Here is a 15,006-nt window from a genome sequence, read left to right as displayed (position 1 = left end):
GCTTCTGAAATGAAACTAGGGAGAACAAAACATGAGACGTAAGTGTTGATAGCTGGAGCTCAGGCCTGCACATTTAAAATCATCTTGGCTGAGCCTGCAACCAAGTCAAAAGCCTAGAAATGTTGAATCTGGTCCAACCAAGATATAAGTTATTGGGAAAAAAATCTTCCGTTAATTTGTATAGGTGCCTTAGGCTCTGTTCACCATGATAATATTGACTTCATTACCTCCTAAATCTTTCTGCCAATTTTTTGCTACAAGTCTAAATTGTATCCATAGAAATCAACTGGAATATTGTCACTTACTCCCGTAAAAGACGGACCAGGCTCTATTCCACGAATATATTTTTCTATTATATGCCCACAAACTAATAATTAATCACTTTTTGATCTTTTCAGCCCCAAATAATAATAACTGCTACAATTAAGACATCCTTCCAAAAGGTCATCCAGGACTGTCAAGCTTATTCCTCTGTGCCTGTACTGACTGCCATAAAAGCTGTAAACAAGTTTAAAATATGATTCACATTACAGACATATTCAGATTATTCCTTAAGTTAAAATACAAAATAAGACCTTAAATGGACAGTGTAGCTTCACAAATTCAAAACTGTAAAACCGCAGAAACAAGAACATTCTCATTTCATTATTCCACAATATTTCACTATTTGTTTATATTTACATTACGGTGCCCAGAAAGGTTCTTAATTCTCTCATCTGACTTAATTTTGGTCTGTACCATGCAAACACACAAGGCTCCCTCCCCAGGAGCTCACCGCTGAAGGGCAGGTCTGCAGGGCAGGATGGATGCACCTCCTGTTTTGCTCACCTATGCTACAGCTCCCACTTGGAGCTGGGCTGTGACTGTCTGGTCTCAGAGCATGGGTAGAGCGTGCCCACATCTGCCAGAAAACCCTGGGCACATCTTAGATGTGAGTTTTCTGGGATGAAGAACATTTTTTCCTGTGTGTCTGAACTGCAGCGTGTTCCCTGGCTGGGCCTTATACACAGCCATATCTGCCCAGAAATATTAACACTGGAGAGCTGTACTTGGCACATACTGGTGAAGCACACAAAAGCGATGTTAAGTGGCATGGAACATAGTACAGTAATGTCTTGCAAATGTAGAATATTATCCAAAATTACTATTGCTATTGAAAGTCCTCAAGAAGCTCCTGGACCTGAGCTAAGCGCAGCACAAATACATTGAAATGCTCTCAGAAAATTCCAGTGTTTTACTTCTTGAGCTTGCACTTACAACACAGTCACTGCACCTCTTTTATTCCCTAACAGTTCTTCAAATTCTCCTTTGACTTCTCTAGGCCTCTGAAGACACTGCCAAAGCAATATCAGCCACTTCCTCCAGAGCCGAAGATAAGCAGCCAGTTCCCTCACACGAGGAAAACGCTCAGCCAAGCTCGTACCTTTCCAATATCAGCAAGAGTCACAAGGTATGGGTGCATTCCTCATCCTCACTCCCTCAGAATCAAAACACTCTCCCCGGTCAAACCACAAGACTTTACCTCCATTGCTCCTCTGCTTTTACTTAAGAAAAAAAAAGTTATTCTTTAGACAGCTGTGAATAATTGAGAAGTGGTATGTAGTGTAATGTGACACTAGCATTTTCTAAAGAAAAAACTGCCAAAATAATGGTAAAGAAGTAAAGGAGTAGAAAAGTAGGCAGAACTATCATGAACTCTTTAAGGTTTCTCCTTCTTTTTCTTACTAACAGTTAGAGGTTTTGCAACCACATCCAAGTAGAAACAATTGCACTTGCTTAGCACAGTATGTGAACCAAGTGATGGGGAAATACACTGACCGCACCAGAGATACAGAAATACACTCCACATCCCAAGGATGTTATGTTCAGGAAAACAAATGACTAATCTGTAGCCAGAAGTCTTGCTCCAGCCCATGAGATCAATGCTTGCAGACTGAGTCGCTTCTTGCCCTTTCCATCTTGCCCTCCTCCGTCATATGACATGTTCATTCAGCATCCTGACATGGCAGTGTGGATGAGCGCTGAGTCCTGAAGCACAAACCGCCTGTGTCCAGCTGTACGGCCAAGCATATGCTTATGTCAAGTTATGAGTCTGGTTGCTTTTTTCACACAACACACGTATCTAGTCAGATGAGCATGTACCTATGCTGCTCACTGCCATGTAACCAGACGCATATGCACTCCAGCTGCGTGACCAAAATGCACATTCATAAATGGGGATGGTGGTGGACACATGCTGGGAACAGGAATGACACACATCCAGGGGCCACAGCACATAATGCTCAAATGCCTCTTGACAAAAACCTACTGCAGCCAGAAGTTTGGGCACAACTGAGCTGTGTCAATCCTGTCCATCCTTCCATAGTTTCAATTTCAGTTCATCAGGATGGAATTTTGCTTCATTTTATAAAGGTCGCTACAAATCCCATGGGGGAAAAAAAAGCTTACAAATCAATAAAATAATCCTCTGCTTAAAGTTAAGTATATACTTAAGGAATGAGCTTTAAGTATGGTTGTTGGGTTTTTATTTGTCTTGAATGGTGCTTAAATGCTGTCACGGATCAGGTTCCGAAAGCTGTTGGTTATTAAGACATTTATTAATATGAAGTAGCTTCATATTCAGATGCGTGACCTGACCTACAGCTGCAGAGTTCCAAATCCCATGACTGAAACCTTCCTAAGGGCAGCACGTACATGGAAAGCTCTGTGAGAACTGTTACAAGCCGTGTTTGCCAGCAGTCATCAGTATGCAGAGCAGTTGGATTTGAAAGGTCCTATTATAAAGCCAAATTCTGTAGTATAAATACATGTCATTTCTTATGCTAGAAGTACAAAGCAGCAGCAAAAATCATAACCACCAAACTCCACATTGCAGTTATAGAAACCAAAATATTTCTAATATTTTGGGGGCTTTTTATTGTACTAGGTTTTTTAATCACATGAGTAAGAGAGGAGCGGCTCAGACTAAGACCACATATGATCTGGGGAAGGCACTTCACACACTTCCTACATATGCACTTCACTCAAAATATTTCTCACCCATCTTCAGACCAGTCACAGCTTTGTAAGGAGAAAACACATGTATGAGCTGCGGTATGGAGGAGTATGGTGCTACAGTCATTATCTGCTAGACTGTAAGCAAAGCTGTCAAACCGCAGACGTGGTTTAGGAGTGCAAGTCCTGTTTTCCAACAAGATTTGGAAGACTTATAAAATTGCACACATCGTTATCTATACACTACAAATAGCCTCATAAAAATAGGCATGTGCGGGATTCTGGAATGTATCTTAGAAGCTCTGGTGAGATTTAAACTTTTGCATGCCTGTGGTAAGCAGGCCATACGAGTGGCATGTCCCCTTGTGGTGGGGACCTGCAAGCACACCTTTGTTACAGCTTAACTTTACCGTACACCCAATGTCCTGAATATAAGCTTTCACACATCAAATAATGGCCTTGGAGACCAAGCTAACAAATTCCAGAAGCTAACACAAATGCAACTATCCAAACCCAAAACGTAGAATCATAGAATCACAAAATGTTTTGGGTTGGAAGGGACCTCAAAGATCATCTAGTTCCAAGTAACAAGTGATAGGACAAGAGGAAACGGCCTCAAGTTGCACCAGGGGAGGTTCGGATTGGATATTAGGAACGATTTCTTCACCGAAAGGGTTATCAATCATTGGAACAGGCTGCCCAGGGAAGTGGTTGAGTCACCATCCCTGGAGGTACTTAAAAGACGTGTAGATGTGGTGGACTTGGCAGTGTTACGTTAACGGTTGGACTTGATAATCTTAAGGGTCTTTTCCAACCTAAATTATTCTATGATTCTAAGGAAGAGATCCCTTCTCACTGAGCAAGTGTTGAAAAACAGCTCCCAGGGATTTCTGTACTGTGTCTTCCTTTTGCATTCTCTCTGACTGATTTAGCAAAGTAACTCACTGTCATATTGTCTCAGTCCAGGAGGTAAGCTAAGCAGGGACTAAATCCTGAGGCCTTCAAAAACCTCTTACATGCCCATCCATACCTTATGTTGCTGAATAACTTTGAAAATCAGGTACTCCATCTCATTTATTATAAGATAGAAGCTGCTTAAAAGCATGAGCGTTCATCAAACCCAGGACATCTAACAAAATTGTCAGACTCGATACATTGTCCTTTTTGGGGGAGAATATTTTCTGATGATCCTTTTCAGGAAATGAAGATATTCCTGTTGATCAGGTATATGAGGAGAAGGCAGAAAAATACCTAAACACCTACTTGAACCAGGACCATGAGGAGCACTCTCCATTCCTCTTTTCCTGGTTTGCACCTCCTTTCCTCTACACTTTCCATTCTGCCTCCGTGAATGCTTCATTTTTGAAACTCTTCGAGGAATTTACCTCCATTTATAGCTGACTTTAAAGTTCGTAATAAGACATTTTGGTATGATATGAAAAGTAGTGAAGAAAGCTGATAATCATTCATATCTCTTCTCCCCTCTTCCCAGAATAAATCCTTAACAAAGACTTTTCCATTTAGCATAATGAATTCAGTGGATGCTATTATTTTTTATGGAAGTCTATAACCTTTTCCTGCAAATAATTTATGTAAAAAAAACCCAGCCTCTGAATTTCTATAGCAGTAATAAAATCCTTCCCTTGCCATGGGCTATTAATTTTCAGTGATGATGCAATCAAAGTATTTAAGTACTCAAAGTGATTTTTATTTTATGATAATGAAATGTTTTGCATATATTTCTTTCTTTTCCAGACATCTATCTTTTAAGGAACTAAATGAAGTAAGTAATCATCTTTGTGTATATTATGACCATAAGGAGCATACATATTCCATGGCTGCACAGCCTCGCTTATATCGGTATTTTAGCCTATTAGGTAAAAATACTGTAAGAATTATAGTAGGTTTGGGTCATCAATGTATGTGTCTTTAATGTGTGTAGTATTTCCAGTACTGCTACTCTGTGAATGGTAAGGTAAGTTCTTGAAGTTGCTTGCAGAAATGAAAACATCCATGCAGTGCAAAGCTACCGTCCCAAGTACCCACATAAAAGCGTATCTCGTAACTGCCAGATGCTTTGAATAGTGAGCAGCAGGAGAGACACACTCTTTCAGAGAAACAGATTCCACACAGATTTTTAAAAGCAGAAAACCGAAATGACAAGGTTAATAAAGCAGTGTAATAGTATTACCGTGATGCAAATATGAGGCTACCTCAAAAATAACGTGACCCTTTTCAAGAATAGAAATAAAAACCTGACAAATTTTATACCCAGAATGAACCTCACCTATTATCTCCCAGCTCCCTTCTCCCTCTCTTCCCCCTCTCCTTCCCCAGGGCCCCTCACAAGCCCTGCAAAATCCGTCACCTCAGACAAATGGCAGCTTTGCCTGCAAAACAGCTCTGGCAGCAACCAAGGGGGCCACCACACTGCTGCTCAGGCACTTGTGCGGTCCTACGGCTTCCCCCAGCCGAACCCCTGGCCGCCCTCTCCAGCGAGGTGGGGACCACATCACGGCGACGTATGGTCCTCGCCGCCCTCTGAGCCCAGCACAGCCCCACAGAGCACAGCCCACCGGCCCTCCTGCCAAAGCTCACTCTCCGCTATGTCCTCAAACCTCCTGAGCCACGGGCAGCCCAGTAAGCCCCAGCACATCCCCCAGTTCATGTCCCACTGGACCCATCCTCCAGCTCACATCCCAGCTTCCTCACAGCCAGTCTGCAAAGCTCCACCAAGGGCAGCTCTGAGCTCCAGGCACCACTGACGTGCGTGCTCCCAACGCCAGTGATGCTGAAGCAGTGGCTCTGAGCTCCCTGCCTGACAGAGGCTAAAAGGACTCTTCCCTCCCTCCCTGCACCTCCAGGCTGACCCCCTCTCCTCCCAGCCTGCAGCCCTGCCACTGGTGACCCCCGCACCAGCTGCTGCAGCCGGAGGGTAGAAGGTGAGAGGCAATGCTGGGAATTCACCTATAGGCATATATAAAGTAGAAAGCAGTAACTTTTTCACAGACTGGTAAAGGCAAGTGATTTTTTTTTTTTTCCCAAATCTCAGTTTCTGTAAAAATGTTTTTAACAAGTTCCTTCACTTTCTACTTGGGCCAATGAAGTAAAGCAGAGGAAATGGGTTTAGCAATAAAGGGGTTTAGTTACGCCAAGTGGTTTCCTATAAGATATATTACGAGATACAGTCCCTACAATAATGCAGAGTGTTAAAGGATGTTTGTAAAATTCAGAGATAGGTTATAAGTTATGGCATTTTGTGTTCCTTAGTAAATGTTTTATTTATTACACTAATATGTTTCTATTGTATTGTTTCTATCTCATTGCAAGGGAACAGAAGAAAGAAAGGAATCTCTATACTAGTTAAGCCCAGCCATTTCTTACCACAGCAGGCTGTAGCACAAATCTATAGACTGGTCTAGCTCTAACTTTCAAATCCGTTGAGTTTTTCTTCTCCACAGTTGTGACTGGGAGGCTGTCCCAAACCTCGCTCCTCCCATGGTTAGAAACTCTTTTAGTTTGAAAGATCATTACAAAACATGGTTTGACTGCAATATTGTAATTAACATTTAATGCTAAAAATTAAGATATATTGGCCAGAAAGATAATATTTTAACACAAAATCTTTCTCTTGTCCTAGACACTGACTCATTACAAACCAAATATGAAAACTTCCCTAAGAACAATAAGTATTTTAGATCTGTAATTAGTAGTTCTGGCTGGGCACTGTACAGCTGCACACATACTGCAGCTCCTGACGGGCTCTTAGTTTGGCTACATCTTAAGGAGAAATACTGTATATCTCATAACATGGAAAAGATAAAATTTAATTTGGATCACTTCCCATTCATATAGATCTGAAGACATAAATAGTTTCAGTGTGACCTGGAGGAGGAGACAGAGCGTGCTCTTGTCAGGGTTTCGGACACCAAACGGCAGGTTAATAGGTTTGAGACCAGGACTGCCCCTCACTGGGACCCACACAGGCTGTAGGAAAGGGTCAAGAGGAGCCTCCTGAAATTGGAAAGAACAAATGCAAAATCCTGCCCTGGGATGGACTAACCCCCTTGGCAGCAGCTCTGCTCAAAGGAACCTGGGGATCATAGGCTGAACGTGAGCCACTGGTGTGCCCTTGGTGGCCATAAGGGCTAACAGCGTACTGAGCTGTATCAACAGAAGGACAGCCAAGAGGTCAAGGGAAGGGACTATTTATTCCCTTTTACTCATCACGCAGTAGACAACACATAGAGTACTGCGCAAGGCTGCAGATGACAGAGAGGAGTGGGTCAGCAGAGGGTCACCAGTACCGTCAGGGTGTGCAGCACCTGCCCTGTGAAATGAGGCTGATGGGGGTGGGCTCCCTTAGCCTGGAGGGGGGATGGCTCTGGGGGAACCCAACAGCAGCCTGCCAGTGCCTACGAGGTGATTATCAAGAAGGCAGAGCGTGGCACTTTACAGAGTAAATTATGAGGGTATTTATGAAGGTGTTGGAACAGGTTGCCCAGAGAGGCTGTGAAATGTATGCTCTGGAGGTCTGCAAGACCCGGCTGGTCAAAGCTCTGAGGTCAGCTCTCATCTCACAGCTCACCGTGCTTTAAGCAGGAGCTTGAACTAGAGACATGCCTAGGTCCCTACCGACCTGAATGGACTATGAATTTCTAAGTAATGGGTAAACATTATGGGGGAAATAGCTTTTAAGGAAGACTCGAAGTGCAACATCTGCAAAGAGTAAAACATGCTTCTCTTTAATATTTATGTATTACAGCCTTGTGTGTATCAGTTTAACAAACAAAATACTTACTATTCCCATGTGAATCAAAATAATACAGAAATACTGTGAAAGTTAATGAGTCAAACTCTGGTCTTTAGATACCTGTCTATCATTCACTTCTGCAACATAATATGCTGAATTAAGACTCTCCACACAGTGATTTTGAATGAAGTATCTGCCGTGACAGTAAAAATAATGGTACTGTCAGTTAAGGAGCCTGAATAGAAATGACTGATTTTAATCTTTGGATAGTGTATCTCTAGTCAATCAAAATCAATCTCTTGATTCAAGACAAGACCAATGAAGGAAAACCGTATTCTAAGTTAAACTGATGCACAATAGTCATTATGAAATGGTGATCATTGCGGTAAACCATATGTTCACTTATACCCCTAAAAATTCAGTTCTCATTGTCGCCAGTGGACTGAGATCAGCATTCAGCCTGAGTTTTTGACAAAGTGATCAAGTATTAATGATTGAATGTCTATAAACTCTTTACAAATTAAAAGATAGTTGGGTCTGTTGGGATAAGTTCAAGTTGGTAATCAAAAGAAAAATATTTACTGTCTATGTTATCATTTTATACAGGCACCTGGAACAGAACAAGGTTAGTATTTAATAATATTAGATTAATGTGTTTTCTTTCCTTCATATTCCAAGAACAAAATAGTCTATCATTAAAATTCCAGCTGAAATAATCAGTATAGGAGCCTGACATCTATCCTGCTATGTAGTATCAGGCCGTCTGGCTCTATATTTAAATGAGTACGAGACATTCCCCAGGTATACATCTGCTGAGAATAGAGGGACTTACAGTGACCTCAACAGTTATGGAAGATGTAGCAGAGAAAAGGAATTTAACTCGGCATTAACTGGCATTACCCAGGGTATCACATTTGTTTTAAGCAAATCAAAAGTCGTAAGGTTCTGGGGAAAATAAGAGTGCTCGAACCTAAAAAACCGAGGGAAGGATATCCCGAAAAGAAAAGACTGGACTAATCTGATCTGCACAGAGAACATCACCCTTCTCTTCATCTTGCTCCTCTCCCATAATTTGAGGGTGAGAATTTTGAAAGAACATTTTCTAAAAGCTTTAGGTTTTTAAAGCTACAAAAAACAGTTTAAAAACCCCAAACTTTTAAAAACATGTCAATTCCTTAGATGTACACATAGCTTTGAAAAACCAGCTTAAGCCACTTGCTGTGTATGTGTCCATGAAAGCCCATGAAAAAAAAGTTACTCTGAAATACTTTGAAGACACATACAGGCTACGTAATTACTATGCTGTTTATACCTTTGTGTTAACGAGTTCGTAATTTCCTCTCGCATTTCCTTCTGTGGATTAAGCTAGAAATAGTATGGACTGCATTAATACATTCAATGCCTATCTATCCTGTCCTATAAAAAGGATTTATGAGCCCTCCATAAACCTCTAGTACACCATTCCACATTATTTACCTTAATGTTAAGCCATATTTGGCATCAGCAAAACCTGTAACATTCACCGTGTAACATTCAGTACTAGTGTAAATGTTTCCCACTGAAAACGTTAGCTGACTCATTTAAGCCAGACTGATTGCAGCCTATTAGGTTTTTCTATCGAACTGCCTCCCCCTCATATATGAATTTAGTTAATTTATTTCATGGTAGTTGCTAGATACTGTCAAAGTTACACATAACAGGAAATAATAAGTTCTTATTCTTTTTATTAATAGTTACAGACTTGGGGAAGAAACCTGAAATATCTTTTCAAGCACAACAGTATAAACCAAAGCATCATCCTGAAGCCAGGTAGGAATATAAGAATTTCATGAGTTTGTACTGAATGCTTCAAGGACTAAACATTCTGCCTTAGAAAATTATATTTCACTATGCAATAAAAGCAAGATGATATTGCTTTCTGATGTCATGTAGTGATATATTATGTTTTGCCCTGATGCGTGACAAGAACCATCTTTGGGAATTGCTTTCAAGCTATTGTGATTGCACATTCAATTTTTATCTTTAATAGCATACTACTGTATTACATTTTTCTCTTGCTTTCTGTGATAGGGTGTTAAACACACTGTATGAAGAAGCTCTGCCATCTCCAGCCCCAGCATTTCCTCTCCCCCTTATTTTCTGTTTTTATATACAAAGAATGTATACTTGGCCTTTCAAAGGTCAATTATCCTTCCACAGAAATCCATAACAGTTGCTCCTATTTTTCTTTTCTAACCTACACAAATCTTTCTTTTCTAAATGTGCTTTTAAATCTATATCCTCCTAAAGTACTCAACAAAAACCAAAAGTACAGGATAAACTATAGGAAGTATCTGCATGATTTAACATCTTTCCTAGACAAATACTGAATCTCTCATCTAGCCCTGTTTACAATGATAGCATTTCTCCAAGATAAAATTATTGTCTGGAGTACATGTGACAGTATTTGCGACCCCTAGTACTTTGTTTCGTCTCATGTGGTACCAGTGGCTCTGTTATGTGAAGTTATTTGGTCAGTGCTCTTCCCAGTGGAACCGTTCTAATTAATAGCACAACAAAATACCAGCTGGGTACTCAGCACCAGTCTAGAAAATCAGAAAGGGCAGGGAACAACTGCTCCCTGGGTCTTCCTATAGAAGGGCTGGGAACATCAGGGGAGATTAGTGGGGAACAGGCTCAAAACGAACAAAAGCAAATTGTGCTTCATTACACATGCAGTTAAAATGTGAAAGTCTTGCCAAATTCTCTTGTGGAGAGTAAAAATGTATATAACTTCAAACAGTGGCTGGTGAAATTAATGCAAAAGAAATCTGTCAAAAGATGGTAAATACAAAATTACCACCCAAAACCCAGGAAGGCCCAAAGCTGCAATCAGTAGAGAAAGGGGTATTCTGGGGAAGCACAGCTATGTATTACTAATTTGACTCTTAAATACTACCACTAACAGAAATATTTTTTTCTGACATTACTTTCATTCATTGCTTTTTCCTAGCCTTCAATGTACGCAGAGCTCTAAAAATGTTTGCAGCTCAGGTAAGAACCAGAGATTGCTTTGAAAACTAAACCAGGTGTGAATAAATAAGAAACGGATTCGTGTTTCTATGTATGTATGTCTGCACCGGGGATTTTCAATGCACAGAGTTAATGCAAAGGGATTGTTGAAGAAAGCAAGCAGAAAACAAGTAAAATGATGGCACAGTCAATAGTAGTGAAGAAACAAGGAGAGAGTTATTTGCTCAGCTATACCCGATACGTGGGCTGAGCTAAGAAATGCCCAAGCTAGAATGCAAGTGTTAAACCATTGCACACCCCCACACCCAGAAAAGGACAGGGATTTGGACAAGCTACTGAAGGACGATGAGGAGACGAAGAGAAGGCAAATTGCTTGGGCATACAAAGAGATGCCCACAGAGAAAGAGCATGCCATGAGCACAACCATCTCTGCTTTCCCAGGCGGAGATGCAATCAGCTGGGCTAAATGGAAGCTACAGATGTTCGGGACATTATACAGCAGCTACTATGGGTTTAATGCCTTTGTGTAAACAAATAAACTGATCTTTGAAGAAATTGCTTTAGATTTATCCCAGATTCCTAGAGGGAAGGACTTGTAGGTGCCGTTATCAGGCAGGTCTGTCAAACAATCATGGTTGGAAACAGGACTTCCCCTGGACTGTGTGGTTTTACCTAAGGAAACACACTGGAAGCCACATTAACCTTCGCGGGGTGCCCTACCAAGAAACGGTCTGTGGTATGGCTTGCCCAGGAACTGTGGCTATGTCCCTCTGCTCATTTTCCCTGGATTTCTTTAAGATTGACAGAACTGAATCCAACACACAGGAGTAGTTTCACTAGATTCATATGCACAGTTTCTCCAATCTTGAAGACAATACTTCTACAAACACTATTAAAAGTTGTATTAGATTTTTGCTGTCATATCATATTGTATGTGTTGTCCACCACTCCCTCCACCTAATTTCTTTTAGGAAAATATGGCCTCATTAGCATTTAACCCAAAATTGCTATGTGGCTTATCCCTACCTTTCAATACACTTACACCTGCTTTTAAAAGTATTTTCATAAACCCAAAACACCCCAGCACCTACTCAGGGACTTTTGAAAAGCAAAATCACTTTATTAGCCAAACTTCATGATAAGAATTTTATAAGCAAAGGAAACTTATTCTGTGTGTAAATATGATTTCTTTTTGCAGAACTGCATACTAAAGATAAAAGAAGCTATAAAGGAAACTCTCTGATCTATTTGTCTTTCATAAACAGATTGATTGGTAAAGAGGTACATCTATACCTTAGATGGAATACGTATAAATAACATGACTGTGGTCTTTTTGGTTTTTTGAATATCATTAAAACGCACTAGCCAAGTTAGCTCTTGCTGTATCTCCATTCCAAAAAGAGAGTTCATGCCTTGGGAGACCCAGGGGCTTTGGTGACTGAGGGGCTACAGGAATCATCCATGCTGGAAACTTCCTACTGTCCTTGACTACATTTGCTAGACTTTTATAACAAAAAAACCCCAACCTCTAAGCCATGCCAAGAACCTATGAGTTACATAATGTGAATTTATAGTAAAAGCAAATACCACCAGGAAGAACATACAGACTGTATTATTTGTTCAGATAAAGGAGGATTCACCCTAACTTTGGTCATTGCCAGGCTAAACAAGCCCACCTCCCCCAGCTCTGTTTCACAGGCTCCAGCTGCCCGATTCTGGGGGTGGCCCTCCACTGAGCCACTTCTGCTTATTAACATCCTCCTTGTGCTGGGAGTGCAATTCTGCATACTCTCCTCTGGATACACACTAAAAATCTTTACATAATCCACACAGCTAATCTAGGTCTCCGTTTGCTGCTGTTCTCAGGAGCCTGTCTTTTTCCTAGGTGTCCCATACCCATCTCCACTTCAGACTCTTCCTACCATCCCTACCACTGCTCTTGGTCATTCAGGCTCTCCGGGACAGCACGATCTCCTTTTCCCTCTGTAAATTCCTTGCCCTCCTGAAACCAGCAGGGAGAGAACAAACAAGTAGCCTTTCCCCCTGCTACCCTACAATTGCCTTTAAAGTCCATGTTTGGATTAAAATATATTTTAAGAAGAAATATTAATTTTATTAAATTTATACAAGTATCCTTTTTTTATCCAATATAAAGTACATGAGTGTTGGACTCAATGATCTTAAAGGTCTTTTCCAACCTAAATGATTCTATATTTCTCTCTTTGGTAGTTTTAGCTTTTACTGTTGAAAACAAGTAATTTTCTGTGCAAAACTATAAAGCATTCTTCTTCAATTTCTCAACAAGCTGTTAACTCCATCCCAGCCAGACCCAGTACATGAGCATTGCAAGAGATTTTTCCACTTCTTTTCCCACAGCTTAAGATATACCAGAAAAATATTCTACAAGACATACACAGCACTGGTCACAAAGCAAACGTGGTCCTGGCTGTGGGTCTTTTTTTAAAGTATCTGGGGATAGCCACTAAAAATGCAATGTGAACACATGCCAAAATCAGGATCTGATAAGCTGAACAGTGAAATATTCGCATTTTAACAACTCAAACCAATTGTAGAAGCAAAATGTACATGTTTGGTTCCAGACCCTTTGAACAGTGATTTCATTTCTGAAGGGACTGATTGTCTGCTGAAGATCACGGCTGTTTGTCTACTGAGATCAGCAGACATTGTTTGCTGTCTTAAAAACAAATGTAATGCTTTTATATATATACATGGTATATGTATGCATGAAACTACGAAAACACAGTGAAAACAATTATGCTTCTGTAAAAGATCGTCTTCCAAGTAAAATTTCTTTAATATTCTCTCATATGCTATGTACAGGCAGAAAAATAATAAACTGATAAAGCATTAACAATAGATAAAACATAATGAAATACTGCTTTGGCAAACAGTACTGTCTCTTGTGATAGTAACCAGAAGGAAAAGATGGAAGTCATTGATAATCACGTTTTTCTTATTTACTCTTACAATAGACATTAGGTATTTTCTCCCACCAGTACTGCATGAAACAAACAAAAATGCTTTCTGTTGTAGGGCAGGATATGATTATTTTTATATTCAGTTAACCATTCTTCCCCATGTCACGTACATACAAACTGCATTTGACCTATACATTGAAAGCAAGCCTTTGCTTTTCTCAGGCTGTTTCTGCTGCATCCTAATCAGACTCGTCCCGAGCCTCCCACGTTACCCCACGTTCCCTGTTCCTGCCCCATCCCCTGCGCTCGCACAGCTCCCCAGTAACATGGTGAGCTGGGTCTGGCTGGTAAATGGCAGCCCTGTATCTACAGACGGCAAGTCGCGTCTGCTTTGGGAGGACGGATTTCAGCTGTGTAAGCTCCCTCAGTCGGCTGCCTTCTCAGCAGCACGGTATGGAGCAGGAACGCACAGCTGGGGACCTTCATTGTTTTCTTAATGCAAGAGCAACCTCACTTCTTGGTCTGAAATTTGTTAATTGAAACCAAGTCACAGAGCAGACAAATTCATCAGCATGGCAGAACCTCTGAATCCTTTAAGGTTGCAACAGCTTGGTAGAAACAATGCTAACTGGCAATGGGATAATAAAGGGCTTTAATATGATCCAATGTAACAGCAGCTCTGATGCAACACAAATAAAAAGGGCTCAAAAGGTGAAAGTAGAACAGAATGGAACGTTACACTTGTCCCGTTTGTATTATTTTATTTAGCATTTGCTATTTTATTAATAGTTTATCTTTAATATTTTGCTACATGCACAAGAACCTGGCAGAGTGATGTCAATTAAAAAACAACAGGAAACTAATGTGTTAAACCTCTCAGGGCATGAATCTGAAATCACTGGTGCTGCATTAGCACAAGACCACTCATAACTGACAGCTCTTAAATTTTACAGGTTAATATCACAATTCTGTATTTTTAAACTGTAGACGCTATTCTCGGACTTACTAAGTAAAACTGATAGGGTAAAATGAAACTATAATTTAAGTTTTAAAATTACAACTCTTTTCCTTCTGAATTTACTTTTCAGGGTCCACATTAAATGTAGAGAATTTGTCAGTCAAGAGGTCACCATCTCCTACGCCGCACGCAGCATGCAAAAACACATCAAAACATTCACTTGTAAAACGGGAAATGCAATCTCTTACCCAACCCACTGAAAAGGTAAAGAATGCTTCGTTTCATCAAGAGACAGGTTTTTAGAAAACAGGGTTATCACCATAAGGCACACACACACACACACCCCCGCC

The 15,006-nt window shown here is 40.6% G+C and overlaps 1 protein-coding gene across 1 annotated transcript in view; it reads left to right on the top strand.

The window, feature by feature from the left end:
• Positions 1–15,006, top strand: part of CLNK (cytokine dependent hematopoietic cell linker) — a 62,636-nt gene that overhangs the window by 40,346 nt on the left and 7,284 nt on the right. Inside the window, exons 11-16 of the mRNA XM_054825029.1 lie at positions 1,322–1,450; positions 4,750–4,777; positions 8,354–8,372; positions 9,481–9,556; positions 10,740–10,780; positions 14,787–14,920. Of these exons, the coding sequence (XP_054681004.1) occupies positions 1,322–1,450; positions 4,750–4,777; positions 8,354–8,372; positions 9,481–9,556; positions 10,740–10,780; positions 14,787–14,920 (427 nt within the window). The remainder of the gene's footprint in view (positions 1–1,321; positions 1,451–4,749; positions 4,778–8,353; positions 8,373–9,480; positions 9,557–10,739; positions 10,781–14,786; positions 14,921–15,006) is intronic.

This window comes from Grus americana, chromosome 4, assembly GCF_028858705.1.
Source record: "Grus americana isolate bGruAme1 chromosome 4, bGruAme1.mat, whole genome shotgun sequence".
Taxonomy (NCBI): Eukaryota; Metazoa; Chordata; class Aves; order Gruiformes; family Gruidae; genus Grus; species Grus americana.
The sequence above is the reverse complement of the archived record's forward strand: the minus strand, read 5'-3'. Positions and strand labels throughout refer to the sequence as shown.